This window comes from Oncorhynchus keta, chromosome 23 (assembly GCF_023373465.1).
Source record: "Oncorhynchus keta strain PuntledgeMale-10-30-2019 chromosome 23, Oket_V2, whole genome shotgun sequence".
Classification (NCBI taxonomy): domain Eukaryota; kingdom Metazoa; phylum Chordata; class Actinopteri; order Salmoniformes; family Salmonidae; genus Oncorhynchus; species Oncorhynchus keta.
The window spans coordinates 4,623,410-4,650,903 of record NC_068443.1 but is presented as its reverse complement, the minus strand read 5'-3'; the positions used below and the strand labels follow the sequence as shown (position 1 = coordinate 4,650,903).

Here is a 27,494-nt window from a genome sequence, read left to right as displayed (position 1 = left end):
GTTTGTAAATAGTTCTGAACTGACATGAGACAGGAAAAACCTGTCTCATACTGAACACTAAAGCAGATCTGTGACATTCTCTATTCATTGGGTGATGGTCTATGTTGGGAGTATATTAAAAACTACAACAAACTAAAAAAGTGTGTTTTTAAATCTTTATTTTATTAGGGTGTTAAAACCATACCACAGCTTTCCTTCTTGTGACATTGTGAGCAAAGTGTCTGCTTGCGCTGTACACTAAATACCAACCATGTCGTTTCCTTTTGGAGAAGCAATATGAAGCTGCCACAGTGTCCAAACTGATAACCTTTGACATTCTGGGACGGCTTTCCCCAGACACAGATTTGGCCTAATCCTGGAATTAAAAAGCATCCTCAATGGAGAATAGATTTTTACTCCAGGACTGGGTTCAGGGCTGTATTCTCTTCGTATCGCGGAAGATCTATGTTATAGCTCAAATTAAAGGCAATGTCGGCTCAAATCGGAAATTACCTTTAAATTTTAATGTGGATCTTCAAGCGATACGGATTGAATCCGGCTCTTAGTCTGTCTGGGGAACCGGTCCTTTAAGTGCAGATTTAAAGTGAACCGCCATGGAAACCATGGAATTCTATTCACACGGTTCTCAAGTCTTCAGTCTTTATTCCTCTTCTTCCGCACTCTCCTTCCTCCGAAGACTCATCATCCTCCTCACTCTCCTTCCTCCGAAGACTCATCATCCTCCTCACTCTCCTTCCTCCGAAGACTCATCATCCTCCTCACTCTCCTTCCTCCGAAGACTCGTCCTCTGCTTCTTTCAACCACTGGATAAACTTCTGGAGCTGAGGAAGACAGGAAGACCTCTGTGTTGAGGCCTGGGGTCTGTACAGGACGTACAGTGCCACACACTGAGGTACGTCTAACTGGAAAACAATCCCTTTCCCCACACAGTGCCTTTCTTGCTGTTATGTATAAGCTCTGTAAGTGGTACTCACTCCCTGGTTCTTGCGTAGCTGTCTGCTCTTGTCATTGGTGGCTCCGGTAGAGAACCATTTTAGGATGGCCTCCTCCTCTAGGATCTCCAGCTGGTACATTTTCATCAGCACCTACAGGGAAGACAACGACAACAGACACGTTAACGTCCAACATCACAAGTAAAATAAATAAATAAAAAGAAGTAAGAAGCAGGGGGTTGGAACCGGTTTTTGGGCACAGAACTGAAAATGTTTTTTTTTTTTTTGAGGAACAATCAGAAAGGCAAACGAAAGTGATTTCTACTGTTTTGGGACATAACTGTTATTTAAACAATGATGGGGAAGCGGTTATTAACTTTATTTTACGTATATGCAAAGCCCTCACACTCACTCAGAAAGTTATTCTAGTGTCTGCCTGTGTAACAGTATAACTTTAGACCATCCCCTCGCCCATACCCGGGCGCGAACCAGGGACCCTCTGCACACATCAACAACAGACACCCTCGAGGCATTGTTACCCATCGCTCCACAAAAGCCGCGGCCCTTGCAGAGCAAAGGGGGAACTACTACTTCAAGGTCTCAGAGCGAGTGACGTCTGAGTGTCCTGCTCCAGGAACAGCTCCTCCACAGCAGACAGTCAGTCCAGACAGACAGTACAGACAGGCAGTCCAGACAGACAGTCCAGACAGACAGTCCAGACAGGCAGTCCAGACAGACAGTCCAGACAGACAGTACAGACAGACAGTCAGACAGACAGTACAGACAGACAGTCCAGACAGACAGTCCAGACAGGCAGTCCAGACAGACAGTCCAGACAGACAGTCCAGACAGGCAGTCCAGACAGACAGTCCAGACAGACAGTCCAGACAGGCAGTACAGACAGACAGTCCAGACAGACAGTACAGACAGGCAGTACAGACAGGCAGTCGAGACAGACAGTCCAGACAGGCAGTCCAGACAGACAGTCCAGACAGGCAGTACAGACAGGCAGTCCAGACAGACAGTCCAGACAGACAGTCCAGACAGGCAGTCCAGACAGACAGTCCAGACAGACAGTCCAGACAGACAGTCCAGACAGGCAGTCCAGACAGACAGTCCAGACAGACAGTCCAGACAGGCAGTCCAGACAGACAGTACAGACAGACAGTACAGACAGTACAGACAGACAGTCCAGACAGACAGTACAGACAGGCAGTCCAGACAGACAGTCCAGACAGGCAGTCCAGACAGGCAGTCCAGACAGACAGTCCAGACAGACAGTCCAGACAGGCAGTCCAGACAGACAGTACAGACAGGCAGTACAGACAGACAGTCCAGACAGACAGTCCAGACAGACAGTCCAGACAGACAGTCCAGACAGGCAGTCCAGACAGACAGTCCAGACAGACAGTCCAGACAGGCAGTCCAGACAGACAGTCCAGACAGACAGTCCAGACAGACAGTCCAGACAGGCAGTACAGACAGACAGTCCAGACAGACAGTCCAGACAGACAGTCCAGACAGACAGTCCAGACAGGCAGTCCAGACAGACAGTACAGACAGACAGTACAGACAGTACAGACAGACAGTCCAGACAGACAGTACAGACAGGCAGTCCAGACAGACAGTCCAGACAGGCAGTCCAGACAGGCAGTCCAGACAGACAGTCCAGACAGACAGTCCAGACAGGCAGTCCAGACAGACAGTACAGACAGGCAGTACAGACAGACAGTCCAGACAGACAGTCCAGACAGACAGTCCAGACAGACAGTCCAGACAGGCAGTCCAGACAGACAGTCCAGACAGACAGTCCAGACAGGCAGTCCAGACAGACAGTCCAGACAGACAGTCCAGACAGACAGTCCAGACAGGCAGTACAGACAGACAGTCCAGACAGACAGTCCAGACAGACAGTCCAGACAGACAGTCCAGACAGGCAGTCCAGACAGACAGTACAGACAGACAGTACAGACAGACAGTACAGACAGACAGTCCAGACAGACAGTACAGACAGGCAGTCCAGACAGACAGTCCAGACAGGCAGTCCAGACAGGCAGTCCAGACAGGCAGTCCAGACAGACAGTCCAGACAGACAGTCCAGACAGACAGTCCAGACAGACAGTCCAGACAGGCAGTCCAGACAGACAGTCCAGACAGACAGTCCAGACAGGCAGTCCAGACAGACAGTCCAGACAGACAGTCCAGACAGACAGTCCAGACAGACAGTCCAGACAGGCAGTCCAGACAGGCAGTCCAGACAGACAGTCCAGACAGACAGTCCAGACAGACAGTCCAGACAGACAGTCCAGACAGGCAGTACAGACAGACAGTCCAGACAGACAGTCCAGACAGACAGTCCAGACAGACAGTCCAGACAGACAGTCCAGACAGGCAGTCCAGACAGGCAGTCCAGACAGACAGTCCAGACAGACAGTCCAGACAGGCAGTCCAGACAGGCAGTCCAGACAGACAGTCCAGACAGACAGTCCAGACAGACAGTCCAGACAGACAGTCCAGACAGGCAGTCCAGACAGGCAGTCCAGACAGACAGTCCAGACAGACAGTCCAGACAGGCAGTCCAGACAGACAGTCCAGACAGACAGTCCAGACAGACAGTCCAGACAGGCAGTCCAGACAGACAGTCCAGACAGGCAGTCCAGACAGGCAGTCCAGACAGACAGTCCAGACAGACAGTACAGACAGACAGTACAGACAGACAGTACAGACAGACAGTACAGACAGGCAGTCCAGACAGGCAGTCCAGACAGACAGTACAGACAGACAGTCCAGACAGACAGTACAGACAGACAGTCCAGACAGACAGTCCAGACAGGCAGTCCAGACAGACAGTCCAGACAGACAGTACAGACAGACAGTACAGACAGACAGTCCAGACAGACAGTCCAGACAGGCAGTCCAGACAGGCAGTCCAGACAGGCAGTCCAGACAGGCAGTCCAGACAGACAGTCCAGACAGACAGTCCAGACAGGCAGTCCAGACAGACAGTACAGACAGACAGTCCAGACAGACAGTACAGACAGACAGTCCAGACAGACAGTCCAGACAGACAGTCCAGACAGACAGTACAGACAGACAGTACAGACAGACAGTACAGACAGTACAGACAGACAGTCCAGACAGGCAGTCCAGACAGACAGTCCAGACAGACAGTCCAGACAGACAGTCCAGACAGACAGTCCAGACAGACAGTCCAGACAGACAGTCCACACAGACAGTCCAGACAGACAGTCCAGACAGACAGTCCAGACAGACAGTCCAGACAGACAGTCCACACAGACAGTCCAGACAGACAGTCCAGACAGACAACCCACCTTGACCATAGCAGTCTGATGAGTGTCCTGCTCCAGGAATAGCTCCTCCACAGCAGACAGGCAGTCCAGGTGATCCTGAGCTCTCTTGATGTAGTTCTTAAACACCGGAGACCAAGTCTTCAGCAGCTGAGAGGCAGGGGGGGAGGAGAAGAGAAAAATAGGCTATTCTTTAAACCATCTCGCTCTCTCTGTCCCTCTAACTGTTTTTTTTGGGGGTGGAGATAAGAGCTGGTCATTTTTGTACGTGATTTGTCTGTAAAAATGAAGGGATAAATAAAAAAATAAAAAATATATATTATTGGTTGTAGAACAATCAATTGGGGTGTGGTGGTTGTGAGTACTTACAGGCAGTAGTGAACCGGTGTACTGTAGGGTGGTGAGCTGCGTCCCCTGCTGTTGGAAGGGGTACTCCAGAACAACTCTGGTCAGAATCTGCATTACCTCCTTGAGAGTGATGTTATAGGCATACCTGATGGGAGAGGGGAAGTACCAGATCTATACTCTGAAGATGGTAGCGTGGACAACATTTAGCTGGATCTGTTATAAAAGGGCCTGAAAAACTAGTGCACTTCAACCAGAGTTTGCACTTATCTGAAGGGCACTTATCAGGAGCAGAGTACTAGTTACTCATATCAGGAGCAAAGTATGACACACACTTATCAGGGTTATGTGGGGTGGCAGGTAGCCTAGCGGTTAGAGTGTAGAGGCGGCAGGTAGCCTAGTGGTTAGAGTGTAGAGGCGGCAGGTAGCCTAGCGGTTAGAGTGTAGAGGCGGCAGGTAGCCTAGTGGTTAGAGCGTTGGACTAGTAACCGAAAGGTTGCAAGATCGAATCCCCGAGCTGACAAGGTAAAAATCTGTCATTCTACCCCTGAAAAAGGCAGTTAACCCACTGTTTCCCGGTAGGTGGTCATTTTCAATCCGAATTTGTTCTTAACTGACTTGCCTAGTTCAAAAAAAAAAAAACAGGAACAGGAGCCGACTGCTGCCCACTAATCAGGAGCCGACTGCTGCCCACTAATCAGGAGCCGACTGCTGCTCACTAATCAGGAGCCGACTACTACTCACTAATCAGGAGCCGACTACTGCTCACTAATCAGGAGCCAACTACTGCTCACTAATCAGGAGCCAACTACTGCTCACTAATCAGGAGCCAACTACTGCTCACTAATCAGGAGCCGACTACTACTCACTAATCAGGAGCCGACTACTACTCACTAATCAGGAGCAGACTACTACTCACTAATCAGGAGCAGACTACTGCTCACTAATCAGAGCCGACTACTGCTCACTAATCAGGAGCAGACTACTGCTCACTAATCAGGAGCCGACTACTGCTCACTAATCAGGAGCTGAATACTACTCACTAATCAGGAGCAGACTACTGCTCACTAATCAGGAGCCGACTACTGCTCACTAATCAGGAGCCGACTACTGCTCACTAATCAGGAGCCGAATACTACTCACTAATCAGGAGCAGACTACTGCTCACTAATCAGGAGCCGACTACTGCTCACTAATCAGGAGCCGACTACTGCTCACTAATCAGGAGCAGACTACTACTCACTAATCAGGAGCCGACTACTACTCACTAATCAGGAGCCGACTACTACTCACTAATCAGGAGCCGACTACTACTCACTAATCAGGAGCCGACTACTACTCACTAATCAGGAGCCGACTACTACTCACTAATCAGGAGCCGACTACTACTCACTAATCAGGAGCCGACTACTGCTCACTAATCAGGAGCAGACTACTACTCACTAATCAGGAGCCGACTACTGCTCACTAATCAGGAGCCGACTACTGCTCACTAATCAGGAGCCGACTACTGCTCACTAATCAGGAGCCGACTGCTGCTCACTAATCAGGAGCCGACTGCTGCTCACTAATCAGGAGCCGACTACTGCTCACTAATCAGGAGCCGACTGCTGCTCACTAATCAGGAGCCGACTGCTGCTCACTAATCAGGAGCCGACTACTGCTCACTAATCAGGAGCAGACTACTACTCACTAATCAGGAGCCGACTGCTGCTCACTAATCAGGAGCCGACTACTACTCACTAATCAGGAGCAGACTACTACTCACTAATCAGGAGCCGACTACTACTCACTTGAGAGAGTTGATCTCGAGGACCAGGTTGTCACAGACGATGTTCTCCTCCAAACCTCTCTGTAGTGTCCCCAACACTTCCAACTGGAAAGCTACACAAACACATTATTGCTATGGCATGTCATTTTGGATTAGTATCATCAATTCAACAAATCGATTAATAAATCAATCGGTATCCCCTCACCATTGACGTCATCAATCTCTGGTGAGACACTGCGACTGCGATCCTGAGATTCCTCGCTGGCCTCACTCTCACTGTCACTCTCTGGATCAGGGTTAAGCACCAGGCCTAGAGAGACAGGATATATATTTTGTGACTGAGGGCATGGACAACTGGCCTCACCCAGTCTCTTCGCCCTCAACAGACTACTTTGCATACGTTTTGTTTTGAAAGTGGCCTACCCCATAGACACTGTGCCAGCTCTTCATCCTCAGTGTCGTTCATACTGGCCTTCCAGATATAACCTTTGCCCTCAGGTCCTACCTCGGCTGGGTTAAATGCTGGACAGATGAAACGGGGGATACTGTTACAGTACAGACAACAAGGTTTTGCTCACTGTCATTGACATAAATATCACAGATATGTCCTCAGATACCTTTGCCATGTGATTTCCATAACATTGAATAACAATATAACTTCGGGAAACAAGATCAAGATACATTTAATTTCAAAACATTGTTTGTGGAATTATCAATGGTTGAAGAATCACATAAACCCACTACGGTAATAAATAAACCCACGACGGTAATAAATAAACCCACGACAGTAATAAATAAACCCACGACAGTAATAAATAAACCCACGACAGTAATAAATAAACCCACGACAGTAATAAATAAACCCACGACAGTAATAAATAAACCCACGACAGTAATAAATAAACCCACGACAGTAATAAATAAACCCACGACAGTAATAAATAAACCCACGACAGTAATAAATAAACCCACGACAGTAATAAATAAACCCACGACAGTAATAAATAAACCCACGACAGTAATAAATAAACCCACGACAGTAATATATAAACCCACGACAGTAATAAATAAACCCACGACAGTAATAAATAAACCCACGACAGTAATAAATAAACCCACGACAGTAATAAATAAACCCACGACAGTAATAAATAAACCCACGACAGTAATAAATAAACCCACGACAGTAATAAATAAACCCACGACAGTAATAAATAAACCCACGACAGTAATAAATAAACCCACGACAGTAATAAATAAACCCACGACAGTAATAAATAAACCCACGACAGTAATAAATAAACCCACGACAGTAATATATAAACCCACGACAGTAATATATAAACCCACGACAGTAATAAATAAACCCACAACAGTAATAAATACTGAGAATGTGTACAACGTAGAGAGAAGGGGTTGGCCACCCTGATCCTGGAGCCACTTCATGTTTTTGATTTAACCAACCTGGAAGACCCGGTGTGTTGAATTTAGGCCAATCACTGAACTGATCAATTAGTTCAGATGGTCGGTCAGGTGTGGTGCCTCGTTAGAACAAAATCCTGCAGGACCTGCAGCACCCCAGGTCTACCTCTGGTATAGAGCCGAGTTAGCTAAATTCAGTCCTGGGGGGTCTGTTTTGGTTTTTGCCCCAGCACTACAGCTGACTCAAATAGTCAGAGCTTGATGAGGAGTTGGTTATTTGAATCCGCTGTGTAGCGAGGGGGTCTAATACACACCTTTCTGCCTGGTCTTGTCTGTGCTGTGTCCCACTTCCTGGTCATCACTGAGGAATTCATCATCATCATCTTCCTCCTCTTCCTCAGGGTGATGCATAGACACCACAGTCCCTTCTGGGAGGGACAGGTTCGGACCAATCACCACCTGGGAAACAGACAACATGGAAAAATACTCCTAAAGTACTCAAAAATTACTAGTTTTATAAGCTTACTGTAGCTAATAAAATGTTTGATATTAGGAAAGAGTGAAAGGTAAACATGTTTCATGCTGACATTTACAATATGTAGCTCATGTTTACATAAATATTTCCATTAGCAGCTACATTGTAAAGTACTTAGAGAGGTACTGAAAAGCACGATAGAAACACAGTCCATTATGCATATTGAAGAGGGTAACATGTTTCATGCTGACATTTACAATATGTAGCTAATGTTTACATAAATATTTCCATTAGCAGCTACATTGTAAAGTACTTAGAGAGGTACTGAAAAGCACTATAGAAACACAGTCCATTATGCATATTGAAGAGGGTAACATGTTTCCATTAAAACAGTGTTATTTGGTTGTAAACACTTTGTTGCCTTACGTTGTACGCGAGGACACACTGTTTGTTGAGGTGTACAGCCTCTTTGACCACAGCCCCATCACACACCACTGACTGGTGAATCTCTACGTTGCTGGAGATGTGTACGTTGTTCCACATGTGGGCCCGGTCTAACACCACGTTGTCCCCTACAGAGAGAGATCAGAGAGAGGCGTCAGACTGCCAAGCTTCTCCAGGATCACTGGCATCTTGGAGAACCTGGCAGGCTAGTAAATGCAGAGCAGATTGAAGGAAAACTGCACCTTGGATTCACTCAATGTTTATTTATCTACATTCTATCAAATCAACTGGCAGTACCGTATCTACATTCTATCAAATCAACTGGCAGTACCGTATCTACATTCTATCAAATCAACTGGCAGTACCGTATCTACATTCTATCAAATCAACTGGCAGTACGGTATCTACATTCTATCAAATCAACTGGCAGTACCATATCTACATTCTATCAAATCAACTGGCAGTACGGTATCTACATTCTATCAAATCAACTGGCAGTACCGTATCTACATTCTATCAAATCAACTGGCAGTACCGTATCTACATTCTATCAAATCAACTGGCAGTACCGTATCTACATTCTATCAAATCAACTGGCAGTACCGTATCTACATTATATCAAATCAACTGGCAGTACCGTATCTACATTCTATCAAATCAACTGGCAGTACCGTATCTACATTCTATCAAATCAACTGGCAGTACCGTATCTACATTCTATCAAATCAACTGGCAGTACCGTATCTACATTCTATCAAATCAACTGGCAGTACCGTATCTACATTCTATCAAATCAACTGGCAGTACCGTATCTACATTCTATCAAATCAACTGGCAGTACCGTATCTACATTCTATCAAATCAACTGGCAGTACCGTATCTACATTCTATCAAATCAACTGGCAGTACCGTATCTACATTCTATCAAATCAACTGGCAGTACGGTATCTACATTCTATCAAATCAACTGGCAGTACCGTATCTACATTCTATCAAATCAACTGGCAGTACGGTATCTACATTCTATCAAATCAACTGGCAGTACGGTATCTACATTCTATCAAATCAACTGGCAGTACCGTATCTACATTCTATCAAATCAACTGGCAGTACCGTATCTACATTCTATCAAATCAACTGGCAGTACCGTATCTACATTCTATCAAATCAACTGGCAGTACGGTATCTACATTCTATCAAATCAACTGGCAGTACGGTATCTACATTCTATCAAATCAACTGGCAGTACGGTATCTACATTCTATCAAATCAACTGGCAGTACGGTATCTACATTCTATCAAATCAACTGGCAGTACCGTATCTACATTCTATCAAATCAACTGGCAGTACCGTATCTACATTCTATCAAATCAACTGGCAGTACCGTATCTACATTATATCAAATCAACTGGCAGTACCGTATCTACATTATATCAAATCAACTGGCAGTACCGTATCTACATTCTATCAAATCAACTGGCAGTACCGTATCTACATTCTATCAAATCAACTGGCAGTACCGTATAATAATAATAATAATAATATAATAATCTACATTCTATCAAATCAACTGGCAGTACCGTATCTACATTCTATCAAATCAACTGGCAGTACCGTATCTACATTATATCAAATCAACTGGCAGTACCGTATCTACATTCTATCAAATCAACTGGCAGTACCGTATCTACATTATATCAAATCAACTGGCAGTACCGTATCTACATTCTATCAAATCAACTGGCAGTACCGTATCTACATTCTATCAAATCAACTGGCAGTACCGTATCTACATTCTATCAAATCAACTGGCAGTACCGTATCTACATTCTATCAAATCAACTGGCAGTACCGTATCTACATTCTATCAAATCAACTGGCAGTACCGTATCTACATTCTATCAAATCAACTGGCAGTACCGTATCTACATTCTATCAAATCAACTGGCAGTACCGTATCTACATTCTATCAAATCAACTGGCAGTACCGTATCTACATTCTATCAAATCAACTGGCAGTACCGTATCTACATTCTATCAAATCAACTGGCAGTACCGTATCTACATTCTATCAAATCAACTGGCAGTACCGTATCTACATTCTATCAAATCAACTGGCAGTACGGTATCTACATTCTATCAAATCAACTGGCAGTACCGTATCTACATTCTATCAAATCAACTGGCAGTACGGTATCTACATTCTATCAAATCAACTGGCAGTACCGTATCTACATTCTATCAAATCAACTGGCAGTACCGTATCTACATTCTATCAAATCAACTGGCAGTACCGTATCTACATTCTATCAAATCAACTGGCAGTACGGTATCTACATTCTATCAAATCAACTGGCAGTACCGTATCTACATTCTATCAAATCAACTGGCAGTACCGTATCTACATTCTATCAAATCAACTGGCAGTACCGTATCTACATTCTATCAAATCAACTGGCAGTACCGTATCTACATTCTATCAAATCAACTGGCAGTACCGTATCTACATTCTATCAAATCAACTGGCAGTACCGTATCTACATTCTATCAAATCAACTGGCAGTACCGTATCTACATTCTATCAAATCAACTGGCAGTACCCTATCTACATTCTATCAAATCAACTGGCAGTACCGTATCTACATTCTATCAAATCAACTGGCAGTACCGTATCTACATTCTATCAAATCAACTGGCAGTACCGTATCTACATTCTATCAAATCAACTGGCAGTACCGCATCTACAAAACAAGTTCAAGCCACATAATCCCAAAGGCTTCATGTAATATTGTTTCCTAAAAATCATGTTTACAGTTTTCAAATTATTATTTTCATTCACATGATTTGATTGACCGTTGTTGAACCTAATACAATATCGAAGTGAATCGTTAGTTTTGTCAACAACAACCATTTTTTTTTTTTATTAATCATATCAATTGTTTAAAAAAGTAAATCAACTTTGTATCGCCTTATTAGCGAGTGTCGGTGGAAAGGTTTTTTGGGGACATGACCAAAACATTCATACACACTAATAATAGCTCAACAATTAACTAGAGGGTACAAGATATGTTTTGAATTGACTATCGAGGTCAGTCTTCTCTATCATATCTACTATGACTTTTCAGACTAACATTTTCCCAAAAACATTTCCAGGCCAGGAAAACTCCATTTCAAAATGCCATTACTTATCCAGGATTTCCACGACCTTACGAACCCTGTAGAAACAGTAACAGTATAATACCTATGGTGCAGTTGTTGCCGATGACACTGTTTGATATGTGACAGTTGGCCCCGATGCTGGTGTCTCGACCAATCAGAACGTTCTCCTCCATCTGGCTGCCGTGCCCCAGGCTGACCTCGGCGCCCCGATAGACGTTATGGCGAGAGTGGGTACACCCCTGCCCCTGCTGGTCTGTGAAGTTCGCCTCGGGGGTGAGGGGATAGACCCAGCGACGTACCATGTCTGAGGAGACGGAGTCGTACATCTGCAGGTTGGACACGCGTGCTCCATAGCCATCCTGTGTTACATACAGGTGGATCTGGTTGCCCAGAATCTAGAGCGGGAGGACATAGTAGACTTGTTTTCTCGGTAAGGACGTGTTTAAGCTTTGGTCGGGGTTATTGCTTGGGATGTTCTGGTTTTAATACAACATACAGTTTATTTTTATATACAGTATCATAATATATAATAATAATATATGCCATTTAGCAGACGCTTTTATCCAAAGCGACTTACAGTCATGTGTGCATACATTCTACGTATGGGTGGTCCCGGGAATCGAACCCACTACCCTGGCGTTACAAGCGCCATGCTCTACCAACTGAGCTACAGAAGGACCATAATCACTGAATTTGTTTTCTCATACCTCTTCATTGACCAGAATCCCTCTGACAAAGTCATTCCTGGTCTGGTAGTCAAAGTTGTCTGTGAAGAGTTCAGCAACCTGTAATAAAAAGCCTGAGTCATGTCTTCCATACAACAGACTTGCAGCTCACTCAGTCCCCCTCCTGGTTAAAGACGGGCAATTCCACAGTAAAGGAATTACGCCGAGAATCAGATTTTTTTCACTTTAGAATGTATTCCAAACAAAATCTTCCATACAACAGACATGCAGCTCACTCAGTCCCCCTCCTGGTTAAAGACGGGCAATTCCACAGTAAAGGAATTACGCCGAGAATCAGATTTTTTTCACTTTAGAATGTATTCCAAACAAAATCTTCCATACAACAGACATGCAGCTCACTCAGTCCCCCTCCTGGTTAAAGACGGGCAATTCCACAGTAAAGGAATTACGCCGAGAATCAGATTTGTTTCACTTTAGAATGTATTCCAAACAAAATCTTCCATACAACAGACATGCAGCTCACTCAGTCCCCCTCCTGGTTAAAGACGGGCAATTCCACAGTAAAGGAATTACGCCGAGAATCAGATTTGTTTCACTTTAGAATGTATTCCAAACAAAATCTTCCATACAACAGACATGCAGCTCACTCAGTCCCCCTCCTGGTTAAAGACGGGCAATTCCACAGTAAAGGAATTACGCCGAGAATCAGATTTGTTTCACTTTAGAATGTATTCCAAACAAAATCTTCCATACAACAGACATGCAGCTCACTCAGTCCCCCTCCTGGTTAAAGACGGGCAATTCCACAGTAAAGGAATTACGCCGAGAATCAGATTTGTTTCACTTTAGAATGTATTCCAAACAAAAAACATTGAATTCAAAAGTTGAACATATAATAAAACTCTATGCACAATGATTACTTTGAACAATTTATACAGTGAAGCAAAACAATATATATATATATATATATATATACACATGTCCTGGAAAAACTGTGCAGATGCTAACTTTGTGGAAATATTGTTTGTTACTCTTTGAGATCAATGGATTTTGTTTGGTATACATTTTAAAGTGAAAAGCCTGAGTCTCTGCGTAAATCCTTTACCGTGGAATTGCCCAGACAGTAGATGATTACCTGTGGGGAACAGATACTGATGTGGCAGTCCAGCAGATCATGTCTGATTTCAAACTCATCACTTCCATGTTGGAAAATGTTCTGCAAGACAAAATACAATAGTCAGTCCACCACTCCTGAACATCCACACATTCTGAAAAGAGATTTGGGACTTAATATCTAAATGTTTATCTTTGCTTATAAACTTTGTGTTTTATCGCTACTACTTGCTTTGCAGTAAATTTACCTTTTGGGGGATCCCATGGAGAACTGTTACGTTACCACGGAGAACTGTTACGTTCCCATGGAGAACTGTTACGTTCCCATGGAGAACTGTTACGTTCCCATGGAGAACTGTTACGTTCCCATGGAGAACTGTTACGTTCCCATGGAGAACTGTTACGTTCCCATGGAGAACTGTTACGTTCCCATGGAGAACTGTTACGTTCCCATGATGAACTGTTACGTTCCCATGATGAACTGTTACGTTCCCATGATGAACTGTTACGTTCCCATGGAGAACTGTTACGTTACCATGGAGAACTGTTACGTTCCCATGGAGAACTGTTACGTTCCCATGGAGAACTGTTACGTTCCCATGGAGAACTGTTACGTTCCCATGATGAACTGTTACGTTCCCATGGAGAACTGTTACGTTCCCATGGAGAACTGTTACGTTCCCATGGAGAACTGTTACGTTCCCATGATGAACTGTTACGTTCCCATGATGAACTGTTACGTTCCCATGATGAACTGTTACGTTCCCATGATGAACTGTTACGTTCCCATGATGAACTGTTACGTTCCCATGGAGAACTGTTACGTTCCCATAGAGAACTGTTACGTTCCCATAGAGAACTGTTACGTTCCCATGATGAACTGTTACGTTCCCATGATGAACTGTTACGTTACCATGGAGAACTGTTACGTTACCATGGAGAACTGTTACGTTCCCATGGAGAACTGTTACGTTCCCATAGAGAACTGTTACGTTCCCATGGAGAACTGTTACGTTCCCATGGAGAACTGTTACGTTCCCATGATGAACTGTTACGTTCCCATGATGAACTGTTACGTTCCCATGATGAACTGTTACGTTCCCATGATGAACTGTTACGTTCCCATGATGAACTGTTACGTTCCCATGATGAACTGTTACGTTCCCATGATGAACTGTTACGTTCCCATGGAGAACTGTTACGTTCCCATAGAGAACTGTTACGTTCCCATAGAGAACTGTTACGTTCCCATGATGAACTGTTACGTTCCCATGGAGAACTGTTACGTTCCCATAGAGAACTGTTACGTTCCCATAGAGAACTGTTACGTTCCCATGATGAACTGTTACGTTGCCATGATGAACTGTTACGTTACCATGGAGAACTGTTACGTTCCCATGATGAACTGTTACGTTACCATGGGGAACTGTAGCTTCTTAAGGCCCTGTGTCTTCTGGTAGTGGAGGACCCGCTTGCTCTTGCTGTCCATGGCAACGATCACGTCATCCTCCTCGCAGCGAGACTTGTGGCCCGGAGATGACTCTTTGAACACCATGGTCATCACAGAGATGTTCTTGTCCACCTTACGCCGGTGCCTTCATGAACAACATAAATCCTAGTGTTTAATACGTGAACAATATGAAAAAGGTATACAAATAGGCCGAGCTGCCCCATTGGTGTATTACATTTTATAAACTGAGAGCCCTGAATGCTGATTGGCTGACAGCTGCAGTATATCAGATTGTATACCACGGGTATGATAAAACATTTATTTTTACTGCTCTAATTACATTGGTAACCTTAGCTGTGGTATATTGGCCATATACCACATCCCCCCCTCAGTCCTTATTGCTTAAGTCTACAGCTGATTCCCAGTCAAGTGCTCATCACAATCTTGAATAGCTGGATTAAATGTGATACATTAAAGCAGGGCTGGCGCAAAACCCGGTATCTATGGAACGCCGTTTGGGTCTTTGCGTGTCGAAAAATATGTTATTTCACGCGTTAAATTAGCTTTAAATTTGAGACGTCAAATAACACAGTTTTATCATAGTAGGTTGTGTGTTCTGAATTTGCAGGTGCAATCCGTGCGCCACCATTATCAGGAGAAAGCTGTCAAAGCTGCACACACACAAAAAAAGTCGGCAAACAAACAAACACCGTCCACGAACGATGTGTTTACAATACCGCATTGGTAATAAAGCATCATTTGATCGACGCCACTGCTGGGGCAGCTAGCTAGCTTTAGCTTGGTACTTAGCTTGCACCAATACAACCAGCCTGAAAACTATGACCAGTAGAAACTGCAGTCATTTTCATTATTCATTCATTCATTATTCTCAGCAATGATTTAGGAATCCTTGTGAGTAAGTATGAGCTAGGTTGCCACTTTAATAATGGGAATTGATGGGAAATTATGTAAAATATATCACTAGCCACTTTAAACAATGCTACCTAATATAATGTTTACATACCCTACATTATTCATCTCATATGTATACGTATATACTGTACTCTATATCATCTACTGCATCTTTATGTAATACATGTATCACTAGCCACTTTAACTATGCCACTTTGTTTACATACTCATCTCATATCTATATACTGTACTCGATACCATCTACTGTATCTTGCCTATGCCGCTCTGTACCATCACTCACTCATTTATCTTTATGTACATATTCTTATCCCCTTACACTTGTGTCTATAAGGTAGTAGTTTTGGAATTGTTAGCTAGATTACTTGTTGGTTATTACTGCATTGTGGGAACTAGAAGCACAAGCATTTCGCTACACTCGCATTAACATCTGCTAACCGTGTGTATGTGACAAATAACATTGGATTTGACTTGTTGTTCGCCAATTTAAATTCAGTTCATTAAAATAAAAAGCTAGCCAGCTACCCCGTCTGTTGCCCAAAGCTAATGTTATAAGATAGCTTCATCTGGATAGTGAGTCTCGACCGGACCGGGTTGTGAAGTTAGCCACAATAAGGATTAGGTTTAGGTTTGCCTTCAAAATAAAAGTCCCTCTTTTGAAAGTGATGCAGAGGGTTACAATTGGTGGAAACATGCCATATTTAGACTAGATAAGGTTGGAATGTGAAGCAATGGAAATGGGGTATCAGTCTAGTCGGTGACACCCACAAAACACAACTGAAGAGTTTACGCAAATATTAGCGTTGTGACTGAGTGAAATCACCTCCCCAGTGTGTATTGACATTCATATTATGACATTCATATTGCACTGTACAGCTTTACCTAAGGATTGGGGATCAATTAAATCAAATAAGAACTGTCCTATAAATCAGGGTTATTTTAGATGATGACAGCTAGCCAGATAGTTAGCTACTATAGCGACTGAAACAGATTGTCGTTTTGTTATGTTTTTAAGGAGGTAGGTGCGTGAGACAACTTTACCAGCATCATAGCATACGTATCAATGAATCGTTGTGACATATTAAAATACGAGTGATGGTGTCATCAATGTGTAATAACTACGTAGGAACACGTTAAATTATTATGTGAAGTGCAGTCATATTCAGGTCCTGATTGGTCAACAAGCACATTTGACATGTCAAATAGTGTTATTTCACATGTATCTTTTTTGACATTTAAAGACCCAAGCGGTGTTCCATAGGTATCTGAAGCTCTTCAGGATGAGGTTTGGCCACCCAAACCCTCCTCCTGGAGAGATGCTGGGTATGCTGGCTTTTCCTCCAGCCCTGTTGTCTACTAAGGTCAAGGGTCAAAGGTGACTGACCGGTGCTCCTGTAGGGCCTGGCTGACATCGATGTTGGATACCACGTCTCCGTAGACCAGGATGAAGTCGTTCCTCACCAGATTCTTGGCGTCCACATCCCGCAGCACGTCGCCGAGGGAACGGTACAGATCAGAGGTGATGATGTGAACCACGTTTGGAGAGGTGGGACGACACCACTTGGACTTACTGTTGGAAGAATTGAGGGAACATTTATATTGAGAAAACCCTGTGTTTGTGTTTGGGCCCTAAATAGTGTCAATGACTACTTTTTCTTGGTCAGAGTGTGTGTGTGTGTTCTTACAGCAGGTGGTCCTTGATCTTGTTGGACATCCAGCAGCAGAAGACAAATGTCTCCTGAACACCAGTGGATGTTAGGAACTCCAGGGTGTAGTCTATCATGGCCACATTGCCCAACGGTAGGAGAGCCTGGATGGCACAAAACACAGCAGAGATGGTGTGATGAGCGCAGAGATGATGTGAGGAGTGCAGAGATTATGTGATAAGTGCAGAGAGATGATGTGATGAGTGCAGAGATGATGTGATGAGTGCAGAGATGATGTGAGGAGTGCAGAGATTATGTGATAAGTGCAGAGAGATGATGTGATGAGTGCAGAGATGAGTGCAACAATGACCATCAGGTTTGGAGTCTCACTTATAAAAGCATAGGATGTTGTCTGGAAATCTGAAGTTCTGAGTGACGCTGGCTAGCACTCTGGCTAAGCACTCTGGCTAAGCACTCTGGCTAAGCACTCTGGCTAAGCACTCTGGCTAAGCACTCTGGCTAAGCACTCTGGCTAAGCACTCTGGCTAGCACTCTGGCTAGCACTCTGGCTAGCACTCTGGCTAAGCACTCTGGCTAAGCACTCTGGCTAAGCACTCTGGCTAAGCACTCTGGCTAAGCACTCTGGCTAGCACTCTGGCTAGCACTCTGGCTAGCACTCTGGCTAGCACTCTGGCTAAGCACTCTGGCTAAGCACTCTGGCAAGCACTCTGGCTAAGCACTCTGGCTAAGCACTCTGGCTAGCACTCTGGCTAGCACTCTGGCTAGCACTCTGGCTAAGCACTCTGGCTAGCACTCTGGCTAAGCACTCTGGCTAGCACTCTGGCTAAGCACTCTGGCTAGCACTCTGGCTAGCACTCTGGCTAGCACTCTGGCTAGCACTCTGGCTAAGCACTCTGGCACTCTGGCTAAGCACTCTGGCTAGCACTCTGGCTAAGCACTCTGGCTAAGCACTCTGGCTAAGCACTCTGGCTAGCACTCTGGCTAAGCACTCTGGCTAAGCACTCTGGCTAGCACTCTGGCTAAGCACTCTGGCTAAGCACTCTGGCTAAGCACTCTGGCTAGCACTCTGGCTAGCACTCTGGCTAGCACTCTGGCTAGCACTCTGGCTAGCACTCACGTGATATTTGGTTTTGGATTAGACTGATGACCAGAATGATGGCAACTTTATTTTATGTAACTAGGCTAAGAACAAATTCAGTTAAAAACAAATTCTTATTTACAATGACGGCCTACCAAAAGGCCTCCTGTGGGGACGGGGGCCTGGGATTAAAAATAAACAATGAATACAATATAAATATAGGACAAAACACACATCATAACAAGAGAGACAACACTACATAAAGAGAGACCTAAAAACAACATAGCAAGGCAGCAACACATGACAACATAGCGTGGTAGCAACACAACATAACAACATGGTAGCAGCACAAAACATGGTACAAACATTATTGGGCACAGTCAACAGCACAAAGGGCAAGAAGGTAGAGACAACAATACATCACGCAAAGTAGCCACAACTGTCAGTAAGAGTGTCCATGATTGAGTCTTTGAATGAAGAGATTGAGATAAAACTGTCCAGTTTGAGGATTTGTTGCAGCTCGTTCCAGTCGCTAGCTGCAGCGAACTGAAAAGATGAGCGACTCAGGAATGTGTGTGCTTTGGGGACCTTTAACAGAATGTGACTTGCAGAACGGGTGTTGTATGTGGAGGAGGAGGGCTGCAGTAGATCTCTCAGATAGGGGGGAGTGAGGTCTACGAGGGTTTTATAAATAAGCATCAACCAGTGGGTCTTGCGACGATTATACAGAGATCACCAGTTTACATAAGAGTATAGAGTGCAGTGATGTGTCCTATCAGGAGCATTGGAGGCAAATCTGATGGCCGAATGGTAAAGAACATCTAGCCGCTCGAGAGCACCCTTACCTGCCAATCAATAAACTATGTCTCCGTAATCTAGCATGGATGGTCATCTGAATCAGGGTTAGTTTGGCAGCTGGGGTGAAAGAGGAGCCCAAGTCTAGATTTAATATGTGCTGAGAGAAGGACAGTACACCGCACTTGTGTGAGGTGACTACCTCAAGCTCTAAACCCTCAGAGGTAGTAATAACACCTGTGGGAAGAGGGGCATTCTTCTTACCAAACCACATTACCTTTGTTTTGGGGGTGTTCAGAACAAGGTTAATGGTAGAGAACGCTTGTTGGACAAGTTAATTAAAAAAACATGTTTTATTACCAATGTCCGTTTACTAGCAGGATTAATAAATTAACATTGTTGTTGTTATTGTGCTTTTGTCACGATTAGCCTAGCTACATGGATCTGATGGTGTCCCACTTAAAAGAGATGATTATATATCATGCCATCTGGAACAGTGATACAATTGCTGGTTCGCTACCTGGCTAAACTACAGACGAGATCTGTTGACATGTGGCTCCTACAGATTTTATACCACGAATATTACTAACTAGTTAGGAGGAAAACATATTGACCATAGCTGTTATGAAATGTTGCATTTCAAGAACACGAGGTTGGTTACATGCAAGAACTGTAGCTAGCTATGCTATGCTAGCGCTGTCATCCATTGACAATAGCATGCATGTACTTAGCCCTAGATCACGACTCTCAGTTCCATCTGCCACCTAGAGTTTTCGAGCGCTAGCATGCACTATTAAGCCATGGCACCATCGCATACCCTGGGTTGGTCTTTGGAGATGGGGAAAAACCTCCGGTTGAAGCTATCGGCGACTAGCACAGCTTGAAGCGGCTGCTCCTCTTCCTCCTGTTCACTGGTGACATGACCTTTCTTCTGTTTTCCTCCTCTGCTAGACATTGTGTTTGTCTGATAACTAGGTAGCTAGTTAACGTTACTAGCAAAATTTCAACAACCTTTCGTCAGTTAGTAACGACCACAGATAGAACAATGAGTCAGATGTTGCACCGGATGTATAAATCTGAAGCATCCGGTTGGCATTTTCACTCACCACCAAATATGGTGACGAGAGGAATCCCAGTGGCCGAACGACATTCTGCTCATTTTCTAATTTAATGAAACATTTGATCTTAATACAGTTCTTGTTTTTATTTTAACCAGGCAAGTCAGTTAAGAACAAATTCTTATTTACAATGACAGCCTACCGGGGAACAGTGAGTTAACTGCCTTATTCTGGGGAAGAACAGATTTCTACTTTGGGGGTTTGATCCAGCAACCTTTTGGTTACTGTTCCAACTCTCTAACCACGAGGCTACCAGCCCCAAACTGAAATCTAAAACCTCTTCCCCCACCTAAAATCTATATGTTCCCTAAGGGAAATATGCAAATACATGCTAGAACGCGCAAATAAGATCTCGCTAGATCGTGCTTGGCTCTGCCCAACTTCTTGCTTGTTCTGCCCACTATGATTAAGGTTGTGGTCTATCTTATATTATTGTGGTCTATCTTATTAATTATAAAAATCTTTGGTACAACTACGGCGTCTGCGTTGGTACAGGTCATCCTATTTTGTGGGATTTATTCGCGGTTGGCATCCAACGTTAATGGTGCAATACCGCCACCTCCTGGCCATGAGATTGATAACTCAGTTCTTCCTCCAGACCCTTATTAAACCGGTTTTAAACTAAATCGCCTGAAGGTTTACTTATTAACAACTCAGTTAAACTTGGCTCCTCAATACCATTCTTTCTTAAACCTCCCATACTGCTGACACTGAAATAGGATGTGTTCCACAGTTTGTATCTCGTCCTGGCAGTGATCACACTTCCAGTAGAGAAAATGTAGAGTAGAGAAAATGTTTAATACTCAATATGCATGTTTTAAAACAGTGCCCAACAGTTTACCAAACTTGTGCGATTTCAAAGAATGAAAGTATAGGAAGCGTTACTTTTTTCACCACGACCCCATTTAAAACATTTTTTTTTAACCCCCTTATCTTCTGTTTTTTTGTGGGGTTTTTTATGACTACATTAATGCACACTTCCCATTTTGATGTTTTTCCTACTACTGTATATTCAAAGTGCTGTTGAGCCTCGTTAGTCCGAGTATCAGCCTTGTGATTACACTTTCCTCCCTTCTCCTGGGTCTTGGGGTGGCAGGTAGCCTAGTGGTTAGAGCATTGGGCCAGTTACTGAAAACTTGCAAGATCAAATCCCTGAGCTGGTAGAAATATGTTGTTTTGAACAAGGCAGTTAACCCACTGTTCCTAGGCAGTTAACCCACTGTTCCTAGGCAGTCATTGTGAATAAGAATTTGAGTTGTGGCAGAACAACGACATAAAGAACATACAGCTGTTATACAGCGCTATCGGCAGGAGAGAACAGCAGCCTCTGGAAAGACACGGGCGGGCGCCTATGCATATATGTAAACAACATCTGGTGCAAGATATCTAAGGAAGTCTCTAGGCTTTGCTCGCCTGAGGTAGAGTATCTCATGATAAGCTGTAGACCAAACTATCTACCTAGAGATTTTTCGCCTGTATTTTTCGTAGCTGTCTACAGACCACAGCAGACTGATACTGGCACTAAAACCGTACTCAATGAGCTGTATTCCGCCATATGCAAACAGGAAAATGCTCATCCAGAGGCGACGCTCCTAGTGACAGGGGACTTTAATGCAGGGAAACATAAATCAGTTTTACCTCATTTCTATCAGCATGTTAAATGTGCAAACAGAGGGGAGAAAACATTCTAGACCACATTTACTCCACACACAGAGACGGGTACAAAGCTCTCCCTCGCCCTCCATTTGGTGACCATAATTCTACCCTCCTGATTCCTGCTTACAAGCAAAAATTAAAGCAGGAAGCACAAGTGACTCCGTCTATAAAAAAGTGGTCAGATGAAGCAGATGCTAAACTACAGGACTGTATGTTCAGTACATACTCCAACCAGAAGCCATGGATTACTGGCAACATTCGCACTGAGCTAAAGGGTAGATCTGCCGCTTTCAAGGAGAGGGACTCTAACCCGGAAGCTAATAAGAAATCCCGCTATGCCCTCCGACGAACCATCAAACAGTCAAAGCATCAATACAGGGCTAAGATCGTACCACATCGTACTACATCGTACTACATCGTACTACACCGGCTCCACCGCTCGTCGGATGTGGCAGGGCTTGCAAACCATTACAGACTACAAAGGGAAGCACAGCCAAGAGCTGCCCAGTGACACGAGCCTACTAGATGAGCTAAATCATTTCTATCCTCGCTTTGACGCAAGTAACACTGAAACATGCATGAGAGCATCAGCTGTTCCGGATGACTGTGTGATCATTCTCTCCGCAGCCGATGTGAGTAAGACCTTTAAACAGGTCAACATTCACAAGGCCGCAGGGCCAGACGGATTACCAGGACGTGTACTCTGAGCACGCGTTGACCAAATGGCAGGTGTCTTCACTTGATTTTCAACCTCGCCCTGTTTGAGTCTGTAATACCAACATGTTTCAAGCAGACCACCATAGTCCCCGTGGTCCCTATTGTTATTTACTACTGCTCTCTAATTATTTGTTATTCTTATCTCTTACTTTTTTTAAAGCTATTTTCTTGAAACTGCATTGTTGGTTAAGGGCCTGTAGTAAGTAAGCATTTCACTTTTAGGTCTACACCTGTTGTATTCAGCGCATGTGACAAATAAAATTTGATTTGAACTCAAGAACTCTTGAGTGTACAAAACATTAGGAACACCTTCCTATTATTGCATTGCACCCTCTTTAACCCTCAATTCTTCAGGGCATGGACTCTACAAGGTGTCCATGTACACCCAAACCAGTGTGCCTAGCACCTACTACCAAACCCCGTTCAAAGACCCAAACCAGTGTGCCTAGCACCTACTACCATACCCCGTTCAAAGACCCAAACCAGTGTGCCTGGCACCTACTACCATACCCCGCTCAAAGACCCAAACCAGTGTGCCTGGCACCTACTACCATACCCCGCTCAAAGACCCAAACCAGTGTGCCTGGCACCTACTACCATACCCCGCTCAAAGACCCAAACCAGTGTGCCTGGCACCTACAATACCTTTGTTTCATCACAAAACCGGAGAGCATCATCTGTCAGGTGAAATCCACAAATCATTTTACATGTAACAAACAGTTACGTGATCTACACTATGGTCAAGCAAGTTAATGTTTACGTCATTTTTGGATAATGAAACTATTGATTTAGAACCACAGAGATTTACCGCAAGCTGCAAAGAAAACAGTAGCTGCCTCCACTATTCCAGCACCATTTCAACATCTAATCACCTAATGCTTCGTCTAATACAGTGACGACTAAAATATACCGAAAACTATTTAGTCCTATCAACGTGAACTAAATATGATGTGACTGTCCTTCGTGAATATTTCTGTGTGTGTGTGTGTGTGTGTCTGTGTGTGTGCGTGCGTGCATGTGTGTGCTTGCAAGTAGAAAAAAACCTGAACTCACCCTTCTTGTAGAGAAACGCCAGCAACACACAGACATCCTCCTCTTTCATGTTGCCTAAACAGTCTATGACTCTGTCATACAGTACACACTTCTAGTTTTTGTTGTCCTAGGCTACCTGGCTAAAAAGCTTGCTCACTAGGCTAACATTCCTTCATGGGCAACATTAGCTAGTTAACATTAGCCTTCTACATTTAGCTAAATTTTGAACATCCATCCTCTTAGGTCAAATCAAATCAAATTTGATTTGTCACATACACATGGTTAGCAGATGTTAATGCGAGGGTAGCGAAATGCTTGTGCTTCTAGTTCCGACAATGCAGTAATAACCAACGAGTAATCTTACCTAACAATTTCACAAGGAGGAGCACAATGTATGAATTAATGTTTGGATCAGAATTGCCATTATAATCATTGGCCAGCACGGAGAATTAAGTAAAACCACAAGTCCAAATCCCCATCTCCAACCATGGCTAATTTAGGAAAGTGACAATTTTAGCCACCAGAGGACAACAACACAACGAGATGTAACAATTAAATGTTTTTCTGTCAATTACATTTCTGGATGCTGGTAATGTGATTGGTTTGAAGTCAAATCCAAACCGGCTTCTCTTGACAATTGCTTTTTGGGTGTGCCAGGACCATTCATAGCTGAGCTCACTCAGTTTAGCTCAACGTTGATTGGCTATTATTTTATATCAAAGGAGGCCAAATGCTCGCTGGCTTCCCTTGCGTTCAGTGCAACAGCGGCAACAATGTCATACTCTTTTTGACCAGACCACATCAGATAGTTAGGCTACACATACTGAGACAGAGGGGCATTTTTTTCTTAGCTCGAAATGCCTTCTCCGGTGAGATACATTCAGCCCCTTGCGAATTGAAGGAAATTTATGAAACACAGAGATGAAAAATACATTATTTTGAATGTTTTTCGAATTGTACATTTTTTTTAGCATCCATGAATACAAGCCACTGCATTCAATTCCCTGCTGTACACAACAAGCTTCCATTCCCCCTGTCAGAAGGGGATTTACGGACGTTTTAAGATTAAAACCTCAAATGTTACGGTCAACCCTGTTCCCTTAATAACACTTACTCGTCTTTTTTATTTCATGTTTTACTGGGATGTACCTAATGAACATAAACCCGATTCCGATCAAACAAATTGAGTAAAATATTGAGATGATTGTGTAGTTAAAGTTAAATGCAATTCCCTTACCACATGGACCGGTTCATGGGATAAATAGCTAAATTATTAAGTAGAGGCTATTTTCATCAGGTCTTCAGTCATCCCAGATGTAACAGCTGCTGTAGAGGTCAAGGCTATTTGTAAACGCAGGGGAATTAACAATAAATAAACTCTCCTGTAGGTGAGGTCCTTGGGACTGAACTAAAACATACAGGTTCCTTAAAAGTGGTGCATGGGAATAAAAACAATATCAGCAATGTTTTATTTATTTAACCAGGCAAGTCAGATAAGAACAAATTATTATTTACAACAACGGCCTACCCCGAACGACGCTGGGCCAATTGTGAGCCGCCCTATGGGACTCCCAATCACAGCAAGTTGTGATACAACCAGGAATTGAACCAGGGTCAGTAGTGACACCTCAAACACTGAGATGCAGTGCCTTACTCTGCTGCGCCACCCGGGAGTCCCGAATGCAACAACACAATATATTTATTTTAGTTTTCAGCATCACAAGAATCTCCTCCATGTAATTTCCATACATCTTCAGCCCTAAACAGCCTACATCCTACAAGACTAACTTCAAAGGTTACAGATTAAACGATCCGCTGCTTTGGTGTACTTCCTGTATCTCTGCCATCGACTGTATGGATCAAAATGGAGTTTGAAGAACAGCTCAGCAGCTGTGGTTTGATACCATCTCCATGACGGAGGGTCATAGAACAATCCTAAACAACTTACACATCACCAGCTCCCCCATCCACATCACCAGCTCCCCCATCCACATCTCCAGCTCCCCCATCCACATCTCCAGCTCCCCCATCCACATCTCCAGCTCCCCCATCCACATCTCCAGCTCCTCCATCCACGTCTCCAGCTCCCCCATCCACATCTCCAGCTCCCCCATCCACATCTCCAGCTCCCCCATCCACATCTCCAGCTCCTCCATCACGTCTCCAGCTCCTCCATCCACATCTCCAGCTCCCCCATCACATCTCCAGCTCCCCATCCACGTCTCCAGTTCCCCATCCACATCTCCAGCTCCCCATCCCATCTCCAGCTCCCCATCCACATCTCCAGCTCCCCATCGCGTCTCCAGTTTCCCCATCCACATCTCCAGCGCCCCATCTCCAGCTCCCCCATCCACATCTCCAGCTCCCCCATCACGTCTCCAGTTCCCCCATCCACATCTCCAGCTCCCCATCCCATCTCCAGCTCCCCATCCACATCTCCAGCTCCCCATCCACGTCTCCAGTTTCCCCATCCACATCTCCAGCGCCCCATCTCCAGCTCCCCCATCCATCATCTCCATCTACCTCATCCACATCTCCAGCTCCCCCATCCACATCTCCAGCTCCCCCATCCACATCTCCAGCGCCCCCATCCACATCTCCAGCGCCCCCATCCACATCTCCAGCGCCCCATCCACATCTCAGCTCCCCATCCACATCTCCAGCTCCCCCATCCACGTCTCCAGTTCCCCATCCCATCTCCAGCCCCCCATCCACATCTCCAGCTCCCCCATCCCATCTCCAGTTCCCCCATCCCATCTCCATCGCCCCATCCACATCTCCAGCTCCCCATCCACATCTCCAGTTCCCCATCCCATCTCCAGCCCCCCATCCACATCTCCAGCTCCCCATCCCATCTCCAGTTCCCCCATCCCATCTCCATCGCCCCATCCACATCTCCAGCGCCCCATCCACATCTCCAGCTCCCCATCCACATCTCAGCTCCCCATCGCGTCTCCAGTTCCCCCATCCCATCTCCAGCCCCTCCATCCACATCTCCAGCTCCCCATCCACGTCTCCAGTGCCCCCATCCACTTCTCCAGCTCCCCATCCACATCTCCAGCTCCCCATCTCCAGCTCCCCCATCCACATCTCCAGCTCCCCCATCCACATCTCCAGCTCCCCCATCCACATCTCCAGCGCCCCATCCACATCTCCAGCTCCCCCATCCACATCTCCAGCTCCCCCATCCACATCTCCAGCTCCCCCATCCACATCTCCAGCGCCCCCATCCACATCTCCAGCTCCCCCATCCACATCTCCAGCTCCCCCATCCACATCTCCAGCTCCCCATCCACATCTCCAGCTCCCCCATCCATCTCCAGCTCCCCCATCCACATCTCCAGCCCCCATCCACATCTCCAGCTCCCCATCCACATCTCCAGCGCCCCCATCCC

At 44.8% G+C, this 27,494-nt stretch overlaps 1 protein-coding gene across 2 annotated transcripts; it reads right to left on the bottom strand.

The window, feature by feature from the left end:
- Positions 1-141: 141 nt before the first annotated feature.
- On the bottom strand, positions 142-20,645 carry eif2b5 (eukaryotic translation initiation factor 2B, subunit 5 epsilon). 2 transcript variants are annotated; one of them, XM_052475991.1, is made up of 17 exons: positions 20,394-20,645; positions 17,722-17,846; positions 17,421-17,606; positions 15,074-15,251; positions 13,679-13,759; positions 12,565-12,642; positions 11,940-12,252; positions 8,680-8,825; positions 8,093-8,237; positions 6,780-6,878; positions 6,562-6,666; positions 6,379-6,469; positions 4,610-4,733; positions 4,265-4,390; positions 975-1,085; positions 783-821; positions 142-748 (listed from the first exon to the last, which is right to left on the bottom strand). In XM_052475991.1, the coding sequence occupies exons 1-17, from the start codon at positions 20,529-20,531 to the stop codon at positions 725-727; spliced, it is 2,109 nt and encodes a 702-aa protein (XP_052331951.1). In that variant the 5' UTR covers positions 20,532-20,645; the 3' UTR covers positions 142-724. The 2 variants fall into 2 exon arrangements, with proteins under 2 accessions (XP_052331951.1, XP_052331950.1); XM_052475990.1 differs by having other exon boundaries at positions 142-821; positions 20,394-20,644.
- Positions 20,646-27,494: the final 6,849 nt, after the last annotated feature.